This window comes from Falco peregrinus, chromosome 5 (assembly GCF_023634155.1).
Source record: "Falco peregrinus isolate bFalPer1 chromosome 5, bFalPer1.pri, whole genome shotgun sequence".
NCBI classification, from domain to species: Eukaryota; Metazoa; Chordata; class Aves; order Falconiformes; family Falconidae; genus Falco; species Falco peregrinus.
Window position 1 is genome coordinate 99,738,611 of NC_073725.1, and position 20,456 is coordinate 99,759,066.

At 40.1% G+C, this 20,456-nt stretch overlaps 1 protein-coding gene across 1 annotated transcript in view; it reads right to left on the reverse strand.

Annotated features, from left to right (window-relative positions):
* The window catches only part of PTPRG (protein tyrosine phosphatase receptor type G), a 408,755-nt gene that overhangs the window by 138,152 nt on the left and 250,147 nt on the right, over positions 1–20,456 (reverse strand). The window contains exon 5 of the mRNA XM_055804321.1: positions 526–621. Coding sequence (XP_055660296.1) covers positions 526–621 — 96 coding nt within the window. The remainder of the gene's footprint in view (positions 1–525; positions 622–20,456) is intronic.

Here is a 20,456-nt window from a genome sequence, read left to right on the forward strand (position 1 = left end):
AATGAGCTAATCGAGCAGTCATGCTCTTGAGGGATGCATTTTAAAAAAGGAGATGCATAAATTCACTCATTGGGAAACCTGGTCTGTTCAAGAACTTGTTACTATGACAATTTAGAAGAAGCTGCTACAGATAAGAATGATGAAACTTATTGATTAATTTTCTCTCAAGCTATGTTTGAATTTTAAGTTTTCTCTAGACAGAATCAGTTCATGTTGGTTTGTTTGTATTCCGAGGACTGCAGCAATGTGCTTCAGCAGTGAAGGAAGTTCCATGATAAATGTGTTCCCCAACCTGCATCTGTAAAGTAGCTATAAAATCAGAACAATTCATGCAAAACTTTTCATTATGTTTTTAAATATACTTATTTACATTTTAAATCACACATAGACAATATGAAATATCTTTCACTTAGACAGGTGGGAACAAGAAAACAGATGCATCCATTAAGCTTGAAACAATTCAATGAATTAAATAGTACTTGGTGAATGCTTTTGTTTATGGATATAGCCCTTGTTTAAACTTACTTGAAAAAACACGGCCATGGCTCCTACTACCCTGTTTTCTAGAACGGCTGTTCCAAAACTGTCAAAGTCATCAGGATTGTAGAAGTAAATCTGCATCTGTATAAATTAAAAACAACAATAAAATCACATTAGTGTTGATTCATACAGCTTTCAAATGAGGTAATGAATACCTGTCGTACCCAAACCCAGTGTTATGAACCTGAGATAAAGGAATTCTGCTGAACAATATTGTTTAACCAGTATCTTGATTAATAGCATGACTGCCCTACTGGGACAGTAACCAGGGAACAGAGTCAATGCAGTGCATTTTAATACCAAACCCAAGGATAAACAGTATGGTCAGTCTGCTTAGATGGTAAACTTTGTGCTTTCAGCCAGCATGTCTTCATTTCTTTTCTCACTGCAGGCCCATCTCCTACTCTGTTAAATGTGCTAAACATATTTACCTCAAAAACCTTAGAGAATTTCTGAAAAGGATTTAAACGTTTAGAGTTATTCCTTTATTCCTAAAGCAATTTGTAAGATAAAAGTCTGTCTCTGTAGCAATGCATTTTTATGAGCCTCTGATATTCAGGACTATCAGTTAGGGTCAGACTTCTCCCTGACTTCAGTTAAATTTCATTACTTTTTTTTCCAAAGTGTTAGTACTTAGCAAAATGTAGGAGACAAAACCAGATATTTTGATGTCATTTTAGGAAGAATAATAAATATTAATAATCAGGCAAATCCAAAGTGAAAGCAGGTGAGAACAATGATTATCCCAAACCAGTAAATATCAGAGTTACACAAATATAAGACTGAGAAATACCTTCCTTCATACACTCTGCTCTTGAACAATTCCACTTCAGTACACACACATACCATGGATAAGGGCAACTCACAGACGCCTGTAGGCACTACTGCTCTTAATTCTCTGTATGGTTCTTGTTCCATTTACCACACTAACTGAACTACCACTTCTGCCAGCTGTCCTAACACACTGCTGCTTCTCCAGCAGTTTTTCAGCCCCTCCATTCCCAAAGTCGTCCCTCGTGTCAGTCCATCTGTATCAGCCATGATTTCCTCCAAGGGATCTGGTTTACATCCAAAATATGCAGCGTTCCCTTCTCAACATTACACCATGCAGGTGCGTACATTTTCATAGAATAAATTCAGCATTGGTAACATTTGTCGTATGTGCGCTCTACACGTTATAAATTAAAAACATATGCCTGATGGTAACAGCCAAGCACAAGAACTGGACTTTGCCGCGGTTGCCCTTGGGGCCACTTCAGGGATCCTCACAGATGGATTTTACAATCTAAGCCAGCGCTGGCGTGTCCGTGGGGGCAACACTACTGCAGGACGCTTGGCCGACACATATGCTTATTTGTGCACATCTGACTCCAGCAAAAAAATCTGTTCGTGGCTGTGAAACAGGAATGGACCCATCAGGCTTCTCTGCCACTGGCTTCTTGCCTGAACCTGCACATTCACTCCTGCTTCTCTGCTGCCCATCACCAGTTACCTGACCTGTTCAGGCTTTTCACAGCATTACTAGGCGATAAGAAATAGCCACACAGTACACAGTTAAATGGAGACGTAAGGTCTAGCTGAGACTGTCCACACCTCCTGACACACTGCCGGTCTGACCATCGCTCCCTCCTGCAAGTCTGGCTGCAGGCAAATGCTCTGCTGGCACCGATAACTTGTTTGGGGCTGTTTAGGTTTTTCCAGATCATGCTGCATGACAAATCCTACCATATTCATAAGTGCGAGTATTATTCCCGTATCCTGAAATTTTGTATATTGCCAGATGAGATGATACCCTTTAATCTTGCTATGTTCCTACTCATATTTACTGATTCCCAGGTTTCTGCCTATATATATCGGCTGTAATGTATAGGTACTTTGCCAGTACTATACATCTAATAAAACTTCACGATATAGAGAAAAGGCCAAGGTGAAGATCAATCTCTTCAGATGTAGAGGTACTTTTTTTCAGCAGGAGAATAAAGTAAGACCACACTCGGAATAGCTTACAAAAAAAAAAAAAAAAAAAAAAAAAAAAGAGGAAAAATTGCCTGGCACTCACTCTAGCTTCATAAAATTTGAAAGCAATTTTCTTCCCTGATTTTGGCCTTCCTATTCCCAGTACACACAGAGATGCTGGCAATATCTCACAAAGTTGGTGGTGCCTCCAGGTTCTGACAACTTGTGCTTTGAACAAATTTAGACTGAGGTACAGCCTTTCATTGATGTAGAAACTAGAAACCGTTTGTTTCAGGTAGAATTGCTTAATTTAGCCAGCACAGACAAAGGCTCACAAAACATTCGCAAATTACATTTTACTCCCCTTTAAAATAAAGTCTAAAATTAGGCATACCTTCTATAAAACAACACTATATAGTCCCCATAGGAGTTTATGAAGAAAAGCATCACTGACTGAGTTCAGCATATGCCAAAAACATTTTGGATCAATTTTGCTCACGGCATTTTAAGGAAATTAATTTTTACAATACACTTTTGGATAGCAGTGCAAAGGGCTTTGGTAAAAAAGTGCTTAATTCAGATCCCTTGTCTCAGCAGTGCAATTTCACAGACTAATCAAGAACCACACTCTGCCTTGATTACCATACACATTGAAACATTTTACCACTGCTCCCTGGTGTTTTTCCAGAGAGCATGGTTCCTCTCTCGGCATCCATCAAGTCACGGGGAACTGTCTTGTATGAAAAATTATTGTCATCTGTCATACAGTAGCTTCCTTATGTGTTCACACAGCTAGAAGGAACATTTTAGGAGTAGACTCTCCCGGGAGTTGCTATTATATAATTTACACATGCATACGCTGCAAAAACAATGTTAAGAAGATGGTAAAGTTACATCCTCAAAGCTGCATGGATCAGGCTGCTCATAAAACCACACCTGGACACCGCTGAGCATTAGTATTATGACAGTTTTCTAATTATGTGATCACATATTGTTCTCTTCCATAATACAGTCTCATCTGTTTTCCCCAATTTACAATAAAATGTAAATGCATCTAATGTATTTTTGTTCTTTTATACATAATATACATAATATTGAATGCATTTATCAGTAGATATTTAATTTAATATTTTCTATGGATGGCATAACGGTCTTTATGTACAAATAGGGAATAAGACAGTTAACCATAAAATTAATTTCACTGCAGACTTAAGTGGTCTAAACATGCTAGAAAATTTTCATTATTACTCCTTATTATATAATTAGTATATACAATATATGATGCATTTTGCATATAAATGACTTTTACTGTCTCTGCCTGGTACATACAAAGCTGTAGTAGAGAATGCAACATAGGGGCATTTAAGCTAAAGAAAATTTGGATCCTATTATAATATGCTATTTGTGAAATGCAGAATGAAGCATCATCCACGCTTGCACATCCAACTAAATTGTGGCACTGCCCAATGTCAGCACCATAAACCATAATCTTCTTGTAAATTTTTGCATTTGATTTCACAATAGCTCCTATTTTCCAAATATTTTTTTAAAAAATATATTTTCAAAGGCACTAAATCCCTTAGCAATGGGAAAGCCTAAAATATTCTTTGTAGTTTCTATAGTGTGACACTGTCTGCACCCAGTATGTTCTGTTCCACACATCCCAGCTGAGAGTGCTCTAAATAGCCCTCCCAGTGGCATAGGTCCCAGAGGGCATAAGAGTCCTGTTCTCTGTGGCACAATATACTGGATTTATAAGTCTTTCACATCTAGCTCCATTACAAGAAACAAGGCTGGGGAAGGCTTACATGGACTTCCTTAATCTCAGATGTCCAGCACAGCAGTATGCTTGCGTGTACCTTGTAAAGATCTATTACAAAAAACTGTGCAGTGCCCAAGCAACTCGAAATTGTCAGTATTTTGATAAGGCTAAGCTGAAACAAGCCGTCCCTAGCGACAATGGCCCTTTCCTTGCAGGAAGACTCTTTCCATCCTAAAATGCTACAAAGTACTGCAGCTACAGAGGTTTACCAAGGCAGAGTGAGAGCAAAAGTTTGCTTTTAATGGAAAAACTTCATGCTTTGACACTCTTTACACTCTAAAACAGTAGAATTGTTTTCACTCAAACTTGAGAGAGATTTGCTGTACAGCACAGATTAAGCCTGAAAAAAATCTCACTGAAGGGGAAAATCCAGAATGTTACAAGTGCCTTAAAACAGAGGATTAGAGAGAAAAGCCTCAGTCTGCCATAACCCAAGAGATAATTGCCAGTCACCCTATAAAACCACGTCATGTTTTCTAGTCTCTTCCGTCCAGGACAATCCAGTACCCAAGCATTATGTTTCCTAAGCATTTCAGGCCTTTTTCCAACTGACAATACTTCCATGAACAAATACACTGCATACATCCAACACCTAAGTAATTCCCCAACCTGGAGCATCTTTACCTCCAGGCTTCTACCAGCTACAACACCCCTGCACCATGCCCTGGGACAGGCAATCCCCTCCTCCTTGGGGTCCTCCTCTCTGCAGAAACACTTTTTTTCATGTTCTTCCAGCCTCTACAGAAATCTGGTGTTTCCCAGACCTGGCAAAACGTCAAGTCCTGCTCTGTGCTTAAGACACTTTTGACTCAAAACTGGCCTGTCACCACGCTGATCTTGTAAGGACGGGCTGCCTAAAATGTGCATGTGTATTACCCAGAAATACTGCCCACCAGAGATCTGTTCTGATTTTATAAAGTACAATTGCCTCTGAGTGATTAAACTCTCTTTATGAAATGTCACCAGCTTGCAAAAACGGAGCCTGCTTCGACTTCTCCTCACCACCCACCCACAAACAAAAGGCTCTGGCTCTCTGCTCAGATGCTCCTCTGCTTGGCCAGACACCCAGACAGGAATCACCACTCCTGTGCATGACATCCCTTTGCTGTTATTACCCCACTACAAAGACACAAAGTTTACATCCAGTACAGACTGTCATGGCTAAACTCATTCAGCACTTATGAGAGAAAAGCTACAATGAGCATTTGATAGATCCCAGAAGATGTGAGTGAGTTCAAAGCAATTCTAAGAGATTGGAAACCAAGCAAGTACATTTTCCATAGACAGATGCCAAGTATTTTAAAAATAAATAATTGAGACTTTTAAATTGGGCTGCTATCACCCTGTGCAACCTCCTACAGCAGATTTCTCTTTAGATTAAAAAAAAATGAACAAAGACTCATTGTGCTGTCACAGATGTGGAGCACAGAATATTCAATAGTATCAGGAATTCTGGTGGAAGGGAAAAGATCATTGGAATTAGCTTTCCACTCATTTCCTTCCAGTAATCCAAGGGCTACTATGCAATTTAAAGCTAAAAAAAAAAAAAAAAAAGGTTTTATAGGCCAGCCAATTTTTGGATGAATCAGGCAGCAAGATGCGGAGGCAACAGTTACGTGGCTTATTATGTACTGCTTTAGAGACTGAGAGTATTTTCAGAAGAGCAAAACACACAGGCATTGCAGGTAGATTGCAAATCTTTTTTTGCAAGTGTGGAGAACCAAAAATCTTGAAATGTTTGCTTTAAATGATGGAGTTAATCACTGAATATACTAATTCTTAATTAGTACCTTTGCTGCTTACATTGTAAGAATAAATTATTCTCAGGCACTTTTACAGCTGGATTTAAAACCCTTTGCACAAAAACAAATTCTGTGCTAAGATTATGAATCATACATGATTTTTCTTAATTGAAAGCTTGTATGTAACTCACTTCTGCTTTAAATATGTGCACAGATTTCTAGCGAACTGGATGATGTGATCCATTTGGCTGGAATAAAAATTTTCTACAGACATAATGTAATCTTCACTGCAGCACTGAAAATTTAGAATAACTGTCCTGCAGTCTGTGTGCTTACTGGAGTGTGAGATGTACATTAGGGCAATAAAACCTGATGTTTGACTTCTCATTATATTCTCTTTAAAAAAACCATGAAACCTATCATTTATAACATAATCAGAATCTGCTTATAAAAGGTTGGGGGGAAGAGTGAATCGTGATGTTTTCCACTTCTACTAGAGCTTGATGTAATAACATAGAGTATACTGCATTCTTTTTAAAAGATAAAGTTGAACAGGAACAGATAATGGCATGTTTTTCCTGCCTGGTCTATTATTCATCAGTGAATTTTTAACTATAGTTAGGCAGGTACAGCGATGCATTTTGAATGTCATAACTTAGTATTTTACAGTGCCTAATGTGCACTGGGTAAATTGCAAAACAAAGAGTCAGACAGGGTCCTTGCCCTAAAGTAATTGCAACTTGATAATGAATACAATGCTAGGCTGAAAAAAATGAAAGGACTTGAAACAACAGGAAGAGCAAAGATCATACAAGTGAAATAACAGAATTTAATTCAATTTAGACATTCACATGCCTTAGAAGTATGGTAAATTTCCCTTTAATCTTCTTTAATAATAAACATTAATTATTGCTTTGTTGTCTACAAACAACACAGTAGGTATACCTATGTTATAAGTCGAGATTAAGCAATTTCATAGTCACTTTCAGCCTTAAGGTTGGTAGTTGTTACACGTTCTGTGTCTAGCTCTGAACAGCGTTTAAACCGGTGAGTGGTGCAGGAACAGCCCAGCAGGAACAGTGAGGCAACATGATGCTTGTGGGGTTGCCCTGGGCTTCAACGCATGGCTGGATCACAGCCATATCGCTCAGCATCTTCAGTGTTAAGTCCTGACTGCTAAGAGCGAAGTACCTTGGCAAGCCAGAAACTTCCCTGATTTCTACAGCCAGAGGTAAATACCCCTTAGGCCCGCTCCCATCCCAAGCAAGAAAATCCATCTCTTGTATATACACTGAGTCATTACACAATGAAGGCATATTTGATGCTAAAAAGCTGTGTTGCATTCATTTGTATTTCCATAATATGAAAATAACGGTTTCAGTGTTTATGCTTTCCATAACATGAAACTTTTTTGCAATTGCTTTGTACTCCCAAATAACAGCCATATGATTCACCATGAAATGAAGTCTGGAAAATCGTTTTGGATAAATGGAACTATAAATTCAATAGAATTTCCATGACAACATAGATTGCAACACTCCACCACAAGTAAAATGTTATAAATCATTCAAAACCAACAAAAAATCAGCAGTAAGTCTTCTCTTTCACAACACACAAGACCCCTGAATTATAGAGCTGTGGTTATTACCTCCCCATGCAGTGCCTCTCATTTCTGATCCTCTTCCTTGTTACAAGGGTTGTTTCATATCTGACCTCCTTCCAAACATAGGAAATTATAATACTAACACTAAACAGTAAGATGCAAACAAGAATTGAAACAATGAGCAGGAGGCTTTTTGAACCTTTCCTCCTTTTCTCATCTTCTAGAAATGTTTAAATATCTTCATCCTGTGATAATTATACCTGTATCCAGATATATCACAGTGTCTTGTTAGGCTCACAAATTTAGGAGGCTCTTTTTCTGGAAACGTGGGTGGTAAGTGTACAATAGGGTGCTCAGTCAGCTCATATAAAGGATGAGAACCACATGTCCAAGCGATGGAAGAGATCCAAGGAGAGGAGGTAAAAATAAAAGAAGCATAAAAGATTACACCACACAGTACTGCTCATTGGTACCCCTCCATCAGAGGGTTCCTGACATATGGTATTTCACTTCAAGTCCAAGTATCTGGAATGAAGTGATTCCAGGAGGACCTTTCACTGCAATTTAAAAATCACTGTGGCTGTTGACTTCATGCTTGTGAGAAAAACCTTAAAAAGGCAAAGCTCTTTCCCTTCTGAGAAGAATAAGAAGCCTGTAAAACCAAATGAGCAACAAGTAGCTCAGTATTCTGATTTTTGGGTAGGAGTATTTCTTACCAATCAGGTCTTTAAGTAATTTGAGAACAAGCAGCAACCTACTAGGTTTGCAACCTCCTTGGAACGCAAAGGCTCATCTTCCCAGACTACTAGAGAGTTTCTACTATCTTGCATAAATCACTGCCCATTTCTGTGCCTCATTTCCTCATGTGAGGAATTGTCTACGGTCATTGCCCATCCCTCCTTTAACCAGATATTTTATGAAGAAAAATAGGAAAGATTGGAAACAAATGGGAAGAATGACAAGAAACTGGAAAACACATGAAATAAACTGCCACTGGGAGGGAAAAAAACACTCCAGGGTTGTTGTTCATTTGTTTGATATTGCAATAAGGAATAGTCACAAAAGTATCTCACAGAGACAGTACGTTGCTTCTTAATACTGGTACCAACTTCTAAACAGCTCCTATCTGCCATGGAGCTGATGACACAGGAGCTCAGCACAGACACATCGCAAGGTGCTGCATCCGCATACCCAAGGGCATCTTCCCAGGCTCCTGGAGGTCAGTTGGGGTCTTTCACTAGTCTTTAGCTCCACTACCAGACTCTGACTCTGCCAGAGACTTTTTGGATTATTTATCCAGTAGATCTGAGCCTCACCCACAGTGGCTTTGTCTGATCATGGCATATTCCAAACAAGACAGCCAGCACATGCGTGCGGGAACATGCAACGCTGAGAGACCCATTTCAGCGAGAGACAAACTTTGCTTTCTAAAAGTGTCCAAACAGAAAAATTAGAAACAATATTTAGCTGCTGGCAGAGGGGGGAAACTGAAACAGGCAATTTAGGAAGTGGCTAAGTACTGAATGCCACAGAGACTAAAACCAAAGCCAGAGGGACTGACTGTATGAATACAAGACCTCTGAACTCAACCCAAAACTGACTGTTTCAGATGTCATCTTCATCTGTTTCCCATGGTCTTCCTACAAGGACAACTAAACTACTGAAGAAAGAGTGTGAAACTTCAAAATACCCAAACTGTCCATATTTCAGCTCATATTTCAAGAATCCATTTACTTTCTTAAACATCAAGAAGTGCCGCCAGAATGGAAAGAACTGCTGGGATTTCCTAGCAAAAACACTCCAGCACTCTTCAGGGAAAAGAAAGGAGCCACACTTTAAAAATAAACTCTACAAAAGCACGCTTTTCCTAACATGTGTGATTAATACAATTTCATATACCATTCACTTTAAAGATGCACTAGCACAAGCATTCATTCCTTGGAGAGCTCATATCTTAGCGCAAATTATTCTTTTTGTACTGTGGAATTCAGAACGTCCTGTGTGGTTTATTTGTTTTCTGTGTGTTTTTTTTGAACAGGAGAAGGCAAGCTCTTCCATGAGGTTTAATGATCTTCAAAATGCCTCAGAACAAATTTTGATATATTTATAGTTTTGTTGCATCTCTGGATTCAAAGCCATGCAGCAGATGGGGCACGTTTTCAGAAGCATTTTGCTGGGCGAAAGGCCATTCCTGTCTCTGAGGGGATGTGAAATCCTCCGGGCTGTACACTTGCAGAGTTATTTTTATTTATGAACTGTGAAGTACATGGGCAATTACCACAGAACCAGCCCATGAGAAGAGCTTTCTTGGAGGGCTTTGTAATAGAGGGTAAAAATAATATGGGCTTTCACATATTTTGTGGAATACACATCCATCTATGGCAGCATCATAATCCCAAAGATAAAGCCAGCGGAGTGGTCAGCATCAGAGGTCTCAGTAGCCACTTGCAGATTCCCAGAGGAAGGCAGAACAGCTCTGTGTTGCAGGGACACTAATTCTGCTACAGACTTCCCACCTGAACACCAGAGGGATTTTTTCCAATGCAACTGCTTAACGTGATTGGTTTACTTCAGGTTTCTCAAAAGGCCTTAATATGCAAGGAGCAAGTACACTATATCCTTTTTAAAACCCAGGATCTCTTGAAAATACCTCAAACTGAAATCCGTCTCCACTATGGGGTGCCTACCCAAATTCCACAGTCTCTTGGAAAACCTTGCATGTAATATCTCTGTACTCTGTCTCTAATTTTCTAGCTTTCTTTACCCTTATCCTTGGACTGCTTTATCAGAGCAGGAAGTGAAGTCTGTACACATCTGAAGTGCAGTGTGAAGAATTCTGTAAACTACTTGTCTTTGAGACTGTGTACAGAAACACACGCAGAGTAGCTGAATACACATCCTTAATGGCACCAGCTTGTTAAGGACAAGATTCTGTATTAACACTAGCAAATCCAAAAGAACTGGACTTCAGCACAGCAAGAAGCAAAATATTCAAGGAAGTAGCAAAAGTGCTAGAAATTGTGTAGCCTTTTAAAGTTAAAGCCTTGTCCACTGTCACATCTGCAAACACAATCTGTAATGGTCCTTTGCTAAATGTCAAAGTTATTCTTCCATGCCTATGAAACAGAAACACAAATCTAACTCTCACCTCCTTCCCACACTGATACCTGTCTGCAGATGCCGTGTTGAGACTCCCCTGGTGCATCGGAGACTGCTGCTCGCTTGTGGCATCACCTTATGTGATGTGAATAAAACAGTGAAATAAAACAACCTCTCAGCTTTAACACTTCCAATTTTTTAGGGGGCCATTGATGTTGGAAGAAAAGCATATTGAACTTCTTTGGGTTCCTGATGCACACAACAGTGCTACCAGATTGGCATTTGAGTCCAAATTTTACAGGCTGTGGTTCAGTACCGTTTTCAGTACACACTCCTTGCGGGAGGTATGAACAGTTGTGTCTCTGCTCAGCCAGGCTCCGTGCCAGCTTCGTCCCTTCCCTCTACTCTGCATTTTAATAATAGAAATAACTCTCAAGGCAGAGAGTCACATTTCCACCCTAGCTCACATCTGTGTATTTCTGAAAGCACCTCTCCTGCCTCAGCATCTCACATTTGAACAATTCCCTGGGTAGCGGACACCATATAAGTTCTGGTTTTCAGTGTGACAGCTGCTGGCTTTTCTCCAGACTGTGGGTGTCTTTGGCTCTAGAAGTGCCCAACCAAATTAATTCTTGCTCATGCCACTGCTGTCTCTGCCAGCCCCAGACACTTAGTTTGCACCTGTAACCAGGAATGGAAACTGGAAATCCTGCAAAATAGTGCAGCCTCTCCCTGTCACATCCCACAGAGAGCATGCCCCATGCTGCCTGTGGCCAGGGCTGGGGTGGGCAGGGAAGGTGTCACCTGTGACACTGAACCACACCATTGTACGTGTTACCAGTACATGCAGCTCTCCTGGCATTGCTCTGTCACAGCACAAAATGCCTCAATGGAACTTTTGAAATACGGGAATTGCACAAGTAGAGTCTTTATCATAAATCTGATAATTAACCTGCATAACTAATTTCCCTTCTGGCAGCAGGCATAGGTTGGAATAAATAGTCTATTCAATACCTACTGAGAGAAGACTCCTATATTTCATGTTTACTTTAAGCAAGCATAAAAACCTAGGGACAAAGGGCCTCAAAGAGTCAAATTCCTTGCAGTTTCAACAGTGCGCCCTGAATAATACATAAAGCAGCTACACTCTTATCCCTAAAACCACAGGTGTGAACCAGATGTCATGCTTATCTTCTCTTGAGATTACAGCAAACAATTGCACACCTTCAGAATATAAAGTAAGCTTTGGATCAAGAAGCCTGAAATATATTAAAAGTGTGGCACTGAAGTTAAAAATTCAAACATTAACCTACAAATCACTGATTCATTTAAGAGTCTGTTTATAGCCGATGTTCTGTGAAAGTTGTATTTCTTTTATTTAACCTTTTTATATACAAGATATATTATGAATCACAAATCTGAGATAAAACTACTTGCATAAATCTTGGTCTTGGTCAGCAAGGTATTGCCAAACAGATTGTTCAAATATACCACCACCTATTTAAAATACACCATGGCTCAAGGAACAGAATTAAAGTTAAAGCCTTGATTTAAATTTTAAACTTTTCTGTTATTGTAATAAAGGTTTAGAAAAAGGTGAGCATATGCTGCACTCAAATACTCAAAGGAGATTAAATCCAGGATGGTATCTCAAAGAGAATTTTAAAGTTATCTTTCTACATAGAAACAGAACATGGTGCGAATGGTGCTCTAACCATACAACCTTGATCATGACCAGCCCCCTAAGAGTGTATCACCAGAGGACATTCCAAAACATCCGGTTTCATGAAGATAATGATTTCTTCACTCAAAGAGAGAACATCACTAATCTCCTAGTGTTTGTTACTGGGGGCATTTCAGAAAGACCAGAGTGCTCCTCACTAGATACACAAAATAACTATGTCCCAGTATGTTTTAAAGGTCACACTCATATCACAGTGTTTTCTCTCTTAAACTAGGTCTGGGCACCACCTCTTGACTCCTGCACTGACACCCCAGGAGCAGCAGTGCCTGCTGCAGGGAGGGGGTGAGGGTCTGCTGTCTCTAACATATAGTCCATGTCCTATTTCAGTTTTTTCTTAGCTTTCCTCTTCCACCCTGGCTAGCTTCATTCTTTAAACCAGTGTGCCTGGTTTCCTTCCACAGCATCCCTTGTCAAACACACACACTCCAAAGGCTGTCAGCTTCTAATGCTAGTGCTTCACAAAGAAAAGTCTTACAGGTCAATTTATGACAGAAATATTGCAGATTTGTAATTAGAGCCCTAGATAAAAAAGTCTTGTGTTTACTCAGTAATCCCCATATTCACTTACTAAAAGCATGCATCTCGCTCTCACAGCTGTAGAGGAAAGGCAGCAAATGAGACCTGAATCCAACAGATGTAATGTCACCTGCTTGATCTTGAGGGAGTTGAACCACCCTGTTCATGAACAGTATTCACCAGTGACCCAGAGCCTCATTCTGTCCTCCAGCAGCAGAGCTGGTGACTCCAGGGGAAAAAGCATCCAACATCTTGGCTCACTCACGTTAATAAAATGGAGTACGAAGAGTCATAAGCTAAGGTGTTAACATGACCCAGCCTGTAACGCTAAACGATTCAAACTTGGTTTGAGTTGAGAGCACAGACCCACACTGCTCAGCTCCATGGAAACACTAATGATTTAAGCAACTTTATAACATTTTATTAAAGATATAGTATAAAAGTTAAGAACAGTGCAGAAAAATATAGAATTTCAAAAATAACCAATTAAATATTTGAGCTTTAGCATATGCCTTATCCCCATCGCTGTTAGCAAATGGGTTTTTCTTACAAGGACAATCTTTGGATGGGTATTAAATGTAGTGACAAATACTCTTCTTCAGAAAAACAGGTAAGGTACGCTGGAGCTAATTCTGTAGTCCAGTCCTAATTTTTGAGGGAAAAAATGTAACAGCAAAAAGAAAAGAATTGCACAGACAGATAAAGCAGCTTCTGCGACTGATGCTTGCAACTTCATTACCGTGGAAAACAGGCAATGAAAGTGGCTGTTATCAGCCACTCCGACACCTGGCAGCCCCTGTCGGGTGGCACGGGGCACAGCTTTTCCCTGCCTCGCCAGTCATGGGATCACAACAGCGCTGTGAAAGGGAGCGTGCCTGGGCTCATTATGCCAGGCTCACCTTAAACAGAAGGAAGAAAGAGATAGGAAGGAAAAGAACTGAGATGGGGGAAGAAAAGAACAAACAAAGAAGAGACCGCATCCGTATCTCTCACGCCAAAGGGCTGTTAAAGATTTAGGTGCAGTCAGTGGCAGCTCTCATAGCTTCCCACACTGCTGCTCTGAGCAGGTCAAAACACTCTCAGGATCATGACTGTCTTCCCAGAACACCCAGTCACGTGGCAGTTGGTATATTGGTATTACAGGGTCCTGAGATCCCTAGAGATCAAGAAATTGCAAGCACTGTATTTTGTCTCCTTCCCTTCATCAATACATCATCTGGCCCTTTCACTCTCAAAAGCTTCCTTCACACAGACTGCCAGCCAAGGGCTACAGATGGCATGAGCATATCCATTAATTACATCCACCAATGATTTACAAAACACCAGTTTTGATCTTCCAGTTTCTAGCTCCATTCCCTTCCCATTTAAGCTCATACCTTCGAGGGTATCTCCATGGTTTTTAGATTATTTCAATCCGCAATCTTTCTGTAGAGGTTCTTAATGTCAAACACTGATCTTGTCTGGAGCAGTGTTGCTGTGGATGCTGTCTGATACTCAAGGCTGCATTAATGTAGCCCTGGACAGCCCTCATAAAAACACTTGGTTCAGGCTACAGGTGCATCTAGTGTACAGGTGTATCCTATCTCCAGTACCAAGTACTAACAGAAAGTAAAAACAAGACAGTGCATGTTTACATGGACAAACAGCAACTGTCCCCTTTAGTTACACCCCTGCATCTTCCAGCAAGCCTCAGAGGCCTTTCTGGGCTGGAAGGTGCACAAGAACCATCCTTTGACTGGTTTGTCCAAAACACTGTTAAATCCTCTTTCCAACCTGGATGTACTGCTGACCGCTAGAAGATCATTTCACAAGGGGTTCCACAATTCATGTACTTGGATACACTGCGTGAGATGTGTTCCTTTCTGCTGAATGTGCACCTTCCATCTTTCTGGCCTCAGACCCTTAGTTATATCATGAAGCATATAAAGTAACACCTATTTAACTTTCACGGACCTTTGTAATCACGTGCCCTGAGTCACCTTTTCCAGGCTGAGACGTCACAAAAACTATTTATCTTCTTGTCTTCACGGAAGGTGTTTTGTATCACAGAAGGCCAGCTATGCTTTTGGACATACAATACATTTTTGAGGCTGGGAAATCAGAACTGGCCAAGTCATATGTACCACGGAGAAAAGATTTTTTCCCTGTTGATTGTACTCATTTCCTAATAACTTCTAGTCTTCCTATTTGCCTTTTTGCTACTGCTGAGCATTGAGCACACGTTTGGACAGCTCTGTATAAGGACTCTGGGAACACTTTCTTAAGTGGCAATAACTGATATAAAGTTCATTACTACATGTGCAAACTCAGTCTTCTTTTTGACCTAGTTAAACTATAAAATGAGATTTATATGCTTTGCGTGTGTGTCTGCATATGACATGTCAGTCCCTTGTAATAATGTTAGAGCGCATCGGCCAATTTAATCACAATCGAAACCCGACTGCTCGCTCAGGTTCTCAAAAACTTCACACCCGTGCAAGTTCCTTTGCAATTAAGCGGCAAAGGTAAAGAAAGACCCCATTAGTTTCGCAAGTATGGATCAAATATTGAAGACTCTCCCTGTCTTCCTTCACAAAGCACTTCATCATCATGCGTAGCACAGGCAGCAGCCACTTCAGCCGCTGTCACGTTCCCTCCAAACTCAGCAGTGCTGTACACAGGTAAACTGGGGCATTTCTGACTTGAGAGCTGCGCTGTGTTCAGTTCTGCACCCGGGGAGGCACCAGGTCACACAATGTACCAATTTTCTTTTACTCAGTGGGATTGCCATCAGTAGGTGCGGCTTCCCACGAGTTACTGAGAAAATACCAGTATTTGGATCTAAGCACACACAGTATTAATGGAAATCCACCATTCTGTTAAATATTGTAATATAGTAACTTTAATCATAAAGCCTCTTAGTATTTAAATACTTCAGGCACTGTAGACATTTATACAACTAGCAGTAGATGAATGTTCAAATAGATACTTCTGAGTAATTATCCTCTTGAGACAGCACCGATTGCTAAATAATGCCTCAGTTTAATAGCACATAGCTCTTAAGAAATGAACAATTCTGGGGACTATTAAATCTCTCAGAATTGTAACAAAGATGGTGATAAATACCTTACACTCCACTTCAGTCCTCGTGTGGATGAGGAATAGGTCATTTTTTTCTGACCTGTTAGCTGGACTTCAAAGATAACTCCTGATAAAATTAGGGGGTAGGCCCTCCTACTTACTCTGGAAGAAAAATTTGCATACCCTGCCTTATTAGACACTGGCAAAGGTTCCTTATGAGCAAAATTAGTACTCAGACTCGCAGGGAAATCTGTCCTAGCAAAATATTATCAGAGGAAGAATAACTAGATGGAATAGCTGAATGGGAACTCCTGAAAATGCCATAATCCTTATGGATTAACTCACAAAGAATAATTGCTCTATTCCCCCAGAATATCCCTCTATCATTCCAGGGAAGAATTGCTAAGCAGAAAAATAGAGGGATCAGAAAAAGTATTCAATCCAAACCCACGCCAGTTTATCTGGCCATGACTGGGGAGAGAGTTTTCAGATGAACCTGCTTTTATGTAACACACAAAACTCTAGAATATCAGGAAAATGCAGACCTCTTGTTCATACAAAATGCTGGCCTTTATTCGAGTTCCCTAAAGATGTTTTTCCTAAAACTCCGTCTGCTTGCATATTACTTACTGCTAATAAAAGAGCCTGGGGAAAGAAATTTGCATTCTCTGGTCACCAGAGGTCTGTGAATAGAGTGATTCAGCATGTTGCTCCATAGAGAAGGTTGCTTCTTCACAGTCAAGAGCAAGAAGATAGAAGCAAAAGGCATAAAAATACTTGTCTCCTCATCCTGACCATAGTTTTACCTCTCAGGGGCATTCAGAAGCCTTTAGAGATGATGAGCTCTCCAGAGCAAACCATGTCAGATTGTATTTACCTTCATGCTAGTTCACTCAGCGTCCCAGCTTCATTTCCAAAGCAGCCATCAATAATACAGAAAGAGGCCATCTCCTTATACTGAGAAAGCAGAAGTCAAAATCATTGCCATACAGCCAATTTGTAGCAGCTGACTATCTGATTCCTAGTATCAAATAGTTTCATCATCATTTGACAGTGCGTCATGAAATGCTTCTGTTCTTAATTCTGCTTTGAATGACGAATGAAAACAAGATGAAAGATTTGATAACTTGGTGATCAAAAATTTCCACTGTACTTTCTTCCTCATTAGAAAAAGTTACATAAAAAAAAAAAAAAAAGAGAGAAAGATTAATATGGAAGTGCCAGATTTTAAGCTATGATTGAGGACTTTACATAAAAAAGCTCAAAAAGTAAGGACAGTGAAGTATTTTTAGGTGTGCAATAAAACACAGCATTTTAACATATATATATGCCACTTTGGGTTCAGCATATGATAAATTTCCATTAGTATCTCACTGACAATTGAAGCCCAGCTGAATACTAAGCAAAGCTGTGTGGCTGTTCTGCTAAATCCTGTTGTGGAAAAGAAGGAAGGTCTGAAAAACATGGGAAAAACAGTCTGTGCGTGGCATTCAGTCACGAACATTTCCTTTGTGGCCACTATAGGAACAGACCTGGAGGGACATGGTCACCCAAGATCGCACTTTCATTGCACTTGTAACCACGTATCCTGGACCTAAATGCGACCTTCGCCCTGACCTGTGAAGGGTTTGCCTCCAAACAGCTATATTATACCGAGCTTCAGTTTCTGTGGATCAGTAAGTCAGCAAGAGAAACAGAAGCAGCAATTCCCTGTGTCTTCCCATCTTGAAATTAACTGAGATTTAATAAATGCAGAAGATAATTTTCAGAGCCTCACATAGAAAAGGCTTCTAGAGCCGTTGTGCTGAGACTTGCTGGAACAAAGCTCTTGTGTATTCAGACGTAAGCTTGTAAAGATAAAGTCTCCTTTGAACGCTATCTTATGATTTCAGTTAATGATGGTTCAATAAGAGCGGATATGAAGGAAGACTATGTCCTTAATACAGTGACTGTTATTCTGATGTCTGGACCCACCCAGTGAGGTTTCAGACCTGGGATTTCTGTAGCTACAGGAAGCCACACTCTGATCTGTAGATATTCAAAAGCAGATAACACTAACAGCCTCCACACCACAAAAAAATCATGCTAGCTATACTATGTGATAGTAAATTTATTCTTCTAGACAAATGCAAGAGTATGCACGAACACATAAACTAAGTCCTGCCGCTAAATTACCTTTTCAGAATGTAAAGCATCTGACCAGCACAACTTGACAAGTGTCAGATGAAAGCAATAAGTTACAAGCAGCGTAACACAGCATAATTGATACTTTTAGGTATGTTTTCTTAATTGTGTCATGTATTCCTTTTTCACCCACGCACAGATGAAACAAGTTTAAACACTGCTATGCCAGACAGGGGTTAAATCTTGGAAGTGGGATGCTGAGAGTAAAACCAGTGGTCAGTGAGAGTGAGGGCTCATTGCAGGAGGCTCGCTTTGCAGCCACCCTTCTGCACCTGCCCGGAGCAGGGGCAGCCTCCTTGCTTGGTGTTTGTACAGGATCCAACCCCACAAACACGAAGCCTGGTTCAAAAGGCACTACAACCACAGAAGCCAGCAAACCATAGGATTTCCGCAAAGTACTTTCAGCTCAGGTAAAAGAGCCTTAAAAAATGAGGCAAGAATTACTTGGATTTTCTCTGGCCTAACTAGATACGCAAACATTTGTGGGGGAAGATGGTTTAAAGAAGACCTAATGCCTAACAAACTACTGGAGCACACTCAACCTAGGTGAGATTTCCTCCTCCTTCCTTCCACATCACAACTCGATTACAGTCACATACAAACCTGAGCTGGTAATCACTATCATCTTGCTCTTTTCCATGTTAACAGCAGCAAGGCATAAATAAGGATGAACTTTCCTCCACAGGAATAATGTCAGGCATTTTACTAAATCCGTGCTATAAAGAAATTTCACCCACTGTTAGATCCTCTTTATCACATGCAGAATTTTGTTGTATCTCACCAAGAAATAGTAGTTATATGCACATGGTTTTAAGATTCAGAGCTTCCACATAAACAAATGCACACATACACCCACAAGCTTAGGGAAACAATAGATTATTTTCCAGCAGGATGCTGTGAAAAACAATGTTTATTTCCCCTTAAATGCGTGAAATCACAATAACTGATTGTCAGACCACTACAGCCTACTTATAAAATTCTGCGAAATTGTAGCTGTTTGCAAACTAGTCTTGAACAACTTCCAAAGGCCTTTGTTAATGCCTGTCCCCTGAGAGGATGGAGATAATGCAGGAATCCTGCCTGCCACAAGAATAAATCGATGTTTTAACATTCTTACCATGATATCGTTGATCCAGACCTCACAAAAAGCCACCAGAAAAGTTAGCTGCTGCATATTCTATAATTGTAAACCCATCACAGACCAAGATAAAGCTGTATACATGTTATTTTCATTACTTTTGCCTGTAGTTTCCTAGCATATTTCACAGGCTGGCATCCTTGTACCTCTAGGCTTTTAAAAATGCAGTGACAGGCCGTGAGTTGTTTGACCAGATCTTAACTGCGCCGATTCCAAAATTTGGCTTTTCTAGGAGTTATAATTATTGGGGGGCAAGAACCGAAATGAAGTTGTCAAATGACAGTAATGGGCTCTCTTTCTCCCTTCCCCTCTTTCCCAAGACTGATGATATTCCTTTAGTGCAGGTCTATACACAAGACCATCTAATCTGCTGAAACCTCAGTGAGACCTGGCAGTATCTCAGATGGAAAACAGTTCTAAAATGAATACTAGCACGACCTTTCAGTTTAATGCTTTGGCTATCACAGATACCTAATGGAGTACTTTGCACAAGTCACACTCAGACACTGGCAGCAGGAGAGGAACAAAGACAAGAATTACAGTAGATTCCTCCCTGCCATGCAAACACAGCCACTTTAAATGCCAAGTTACATACCAAGAAGCCAATTTTATTTCACAATACGTTCTGTTTCTGTGAGGCTTGATCTCAGTCTTTGCTCACGCAAAAAAAAAAAAAAGTCTTAAGGCAATTCAGAGGGAGCAAAGGCTCCTTTTCTGCTCTACGTATACAGATAAAAATGAGCTGAGCTTTGTCCAGGGACTGCAAAACTGAGGTCACAGAGCACCACTTCTGAACCCCATCGTCTCCTGTTAAGTAGAGGAAAAGAACGTATATCTTAATTCGTTAAATTCCAATTAATTACAATTCAATTTGGCAAGCCCTAATACAGGGAAATGCCTTTACTTTCCCATCTTTTAAGTTTTTAGAAGAATATGAGACTATATGATTGATGGAACCTTCCAAGCTTTTAAGTAGTGGATACTGTAACATTTTCCTTAGACAAATGTTTTCCCCAATGTGAAAATGTTAGTTTTAATGAAACGAAATGAAA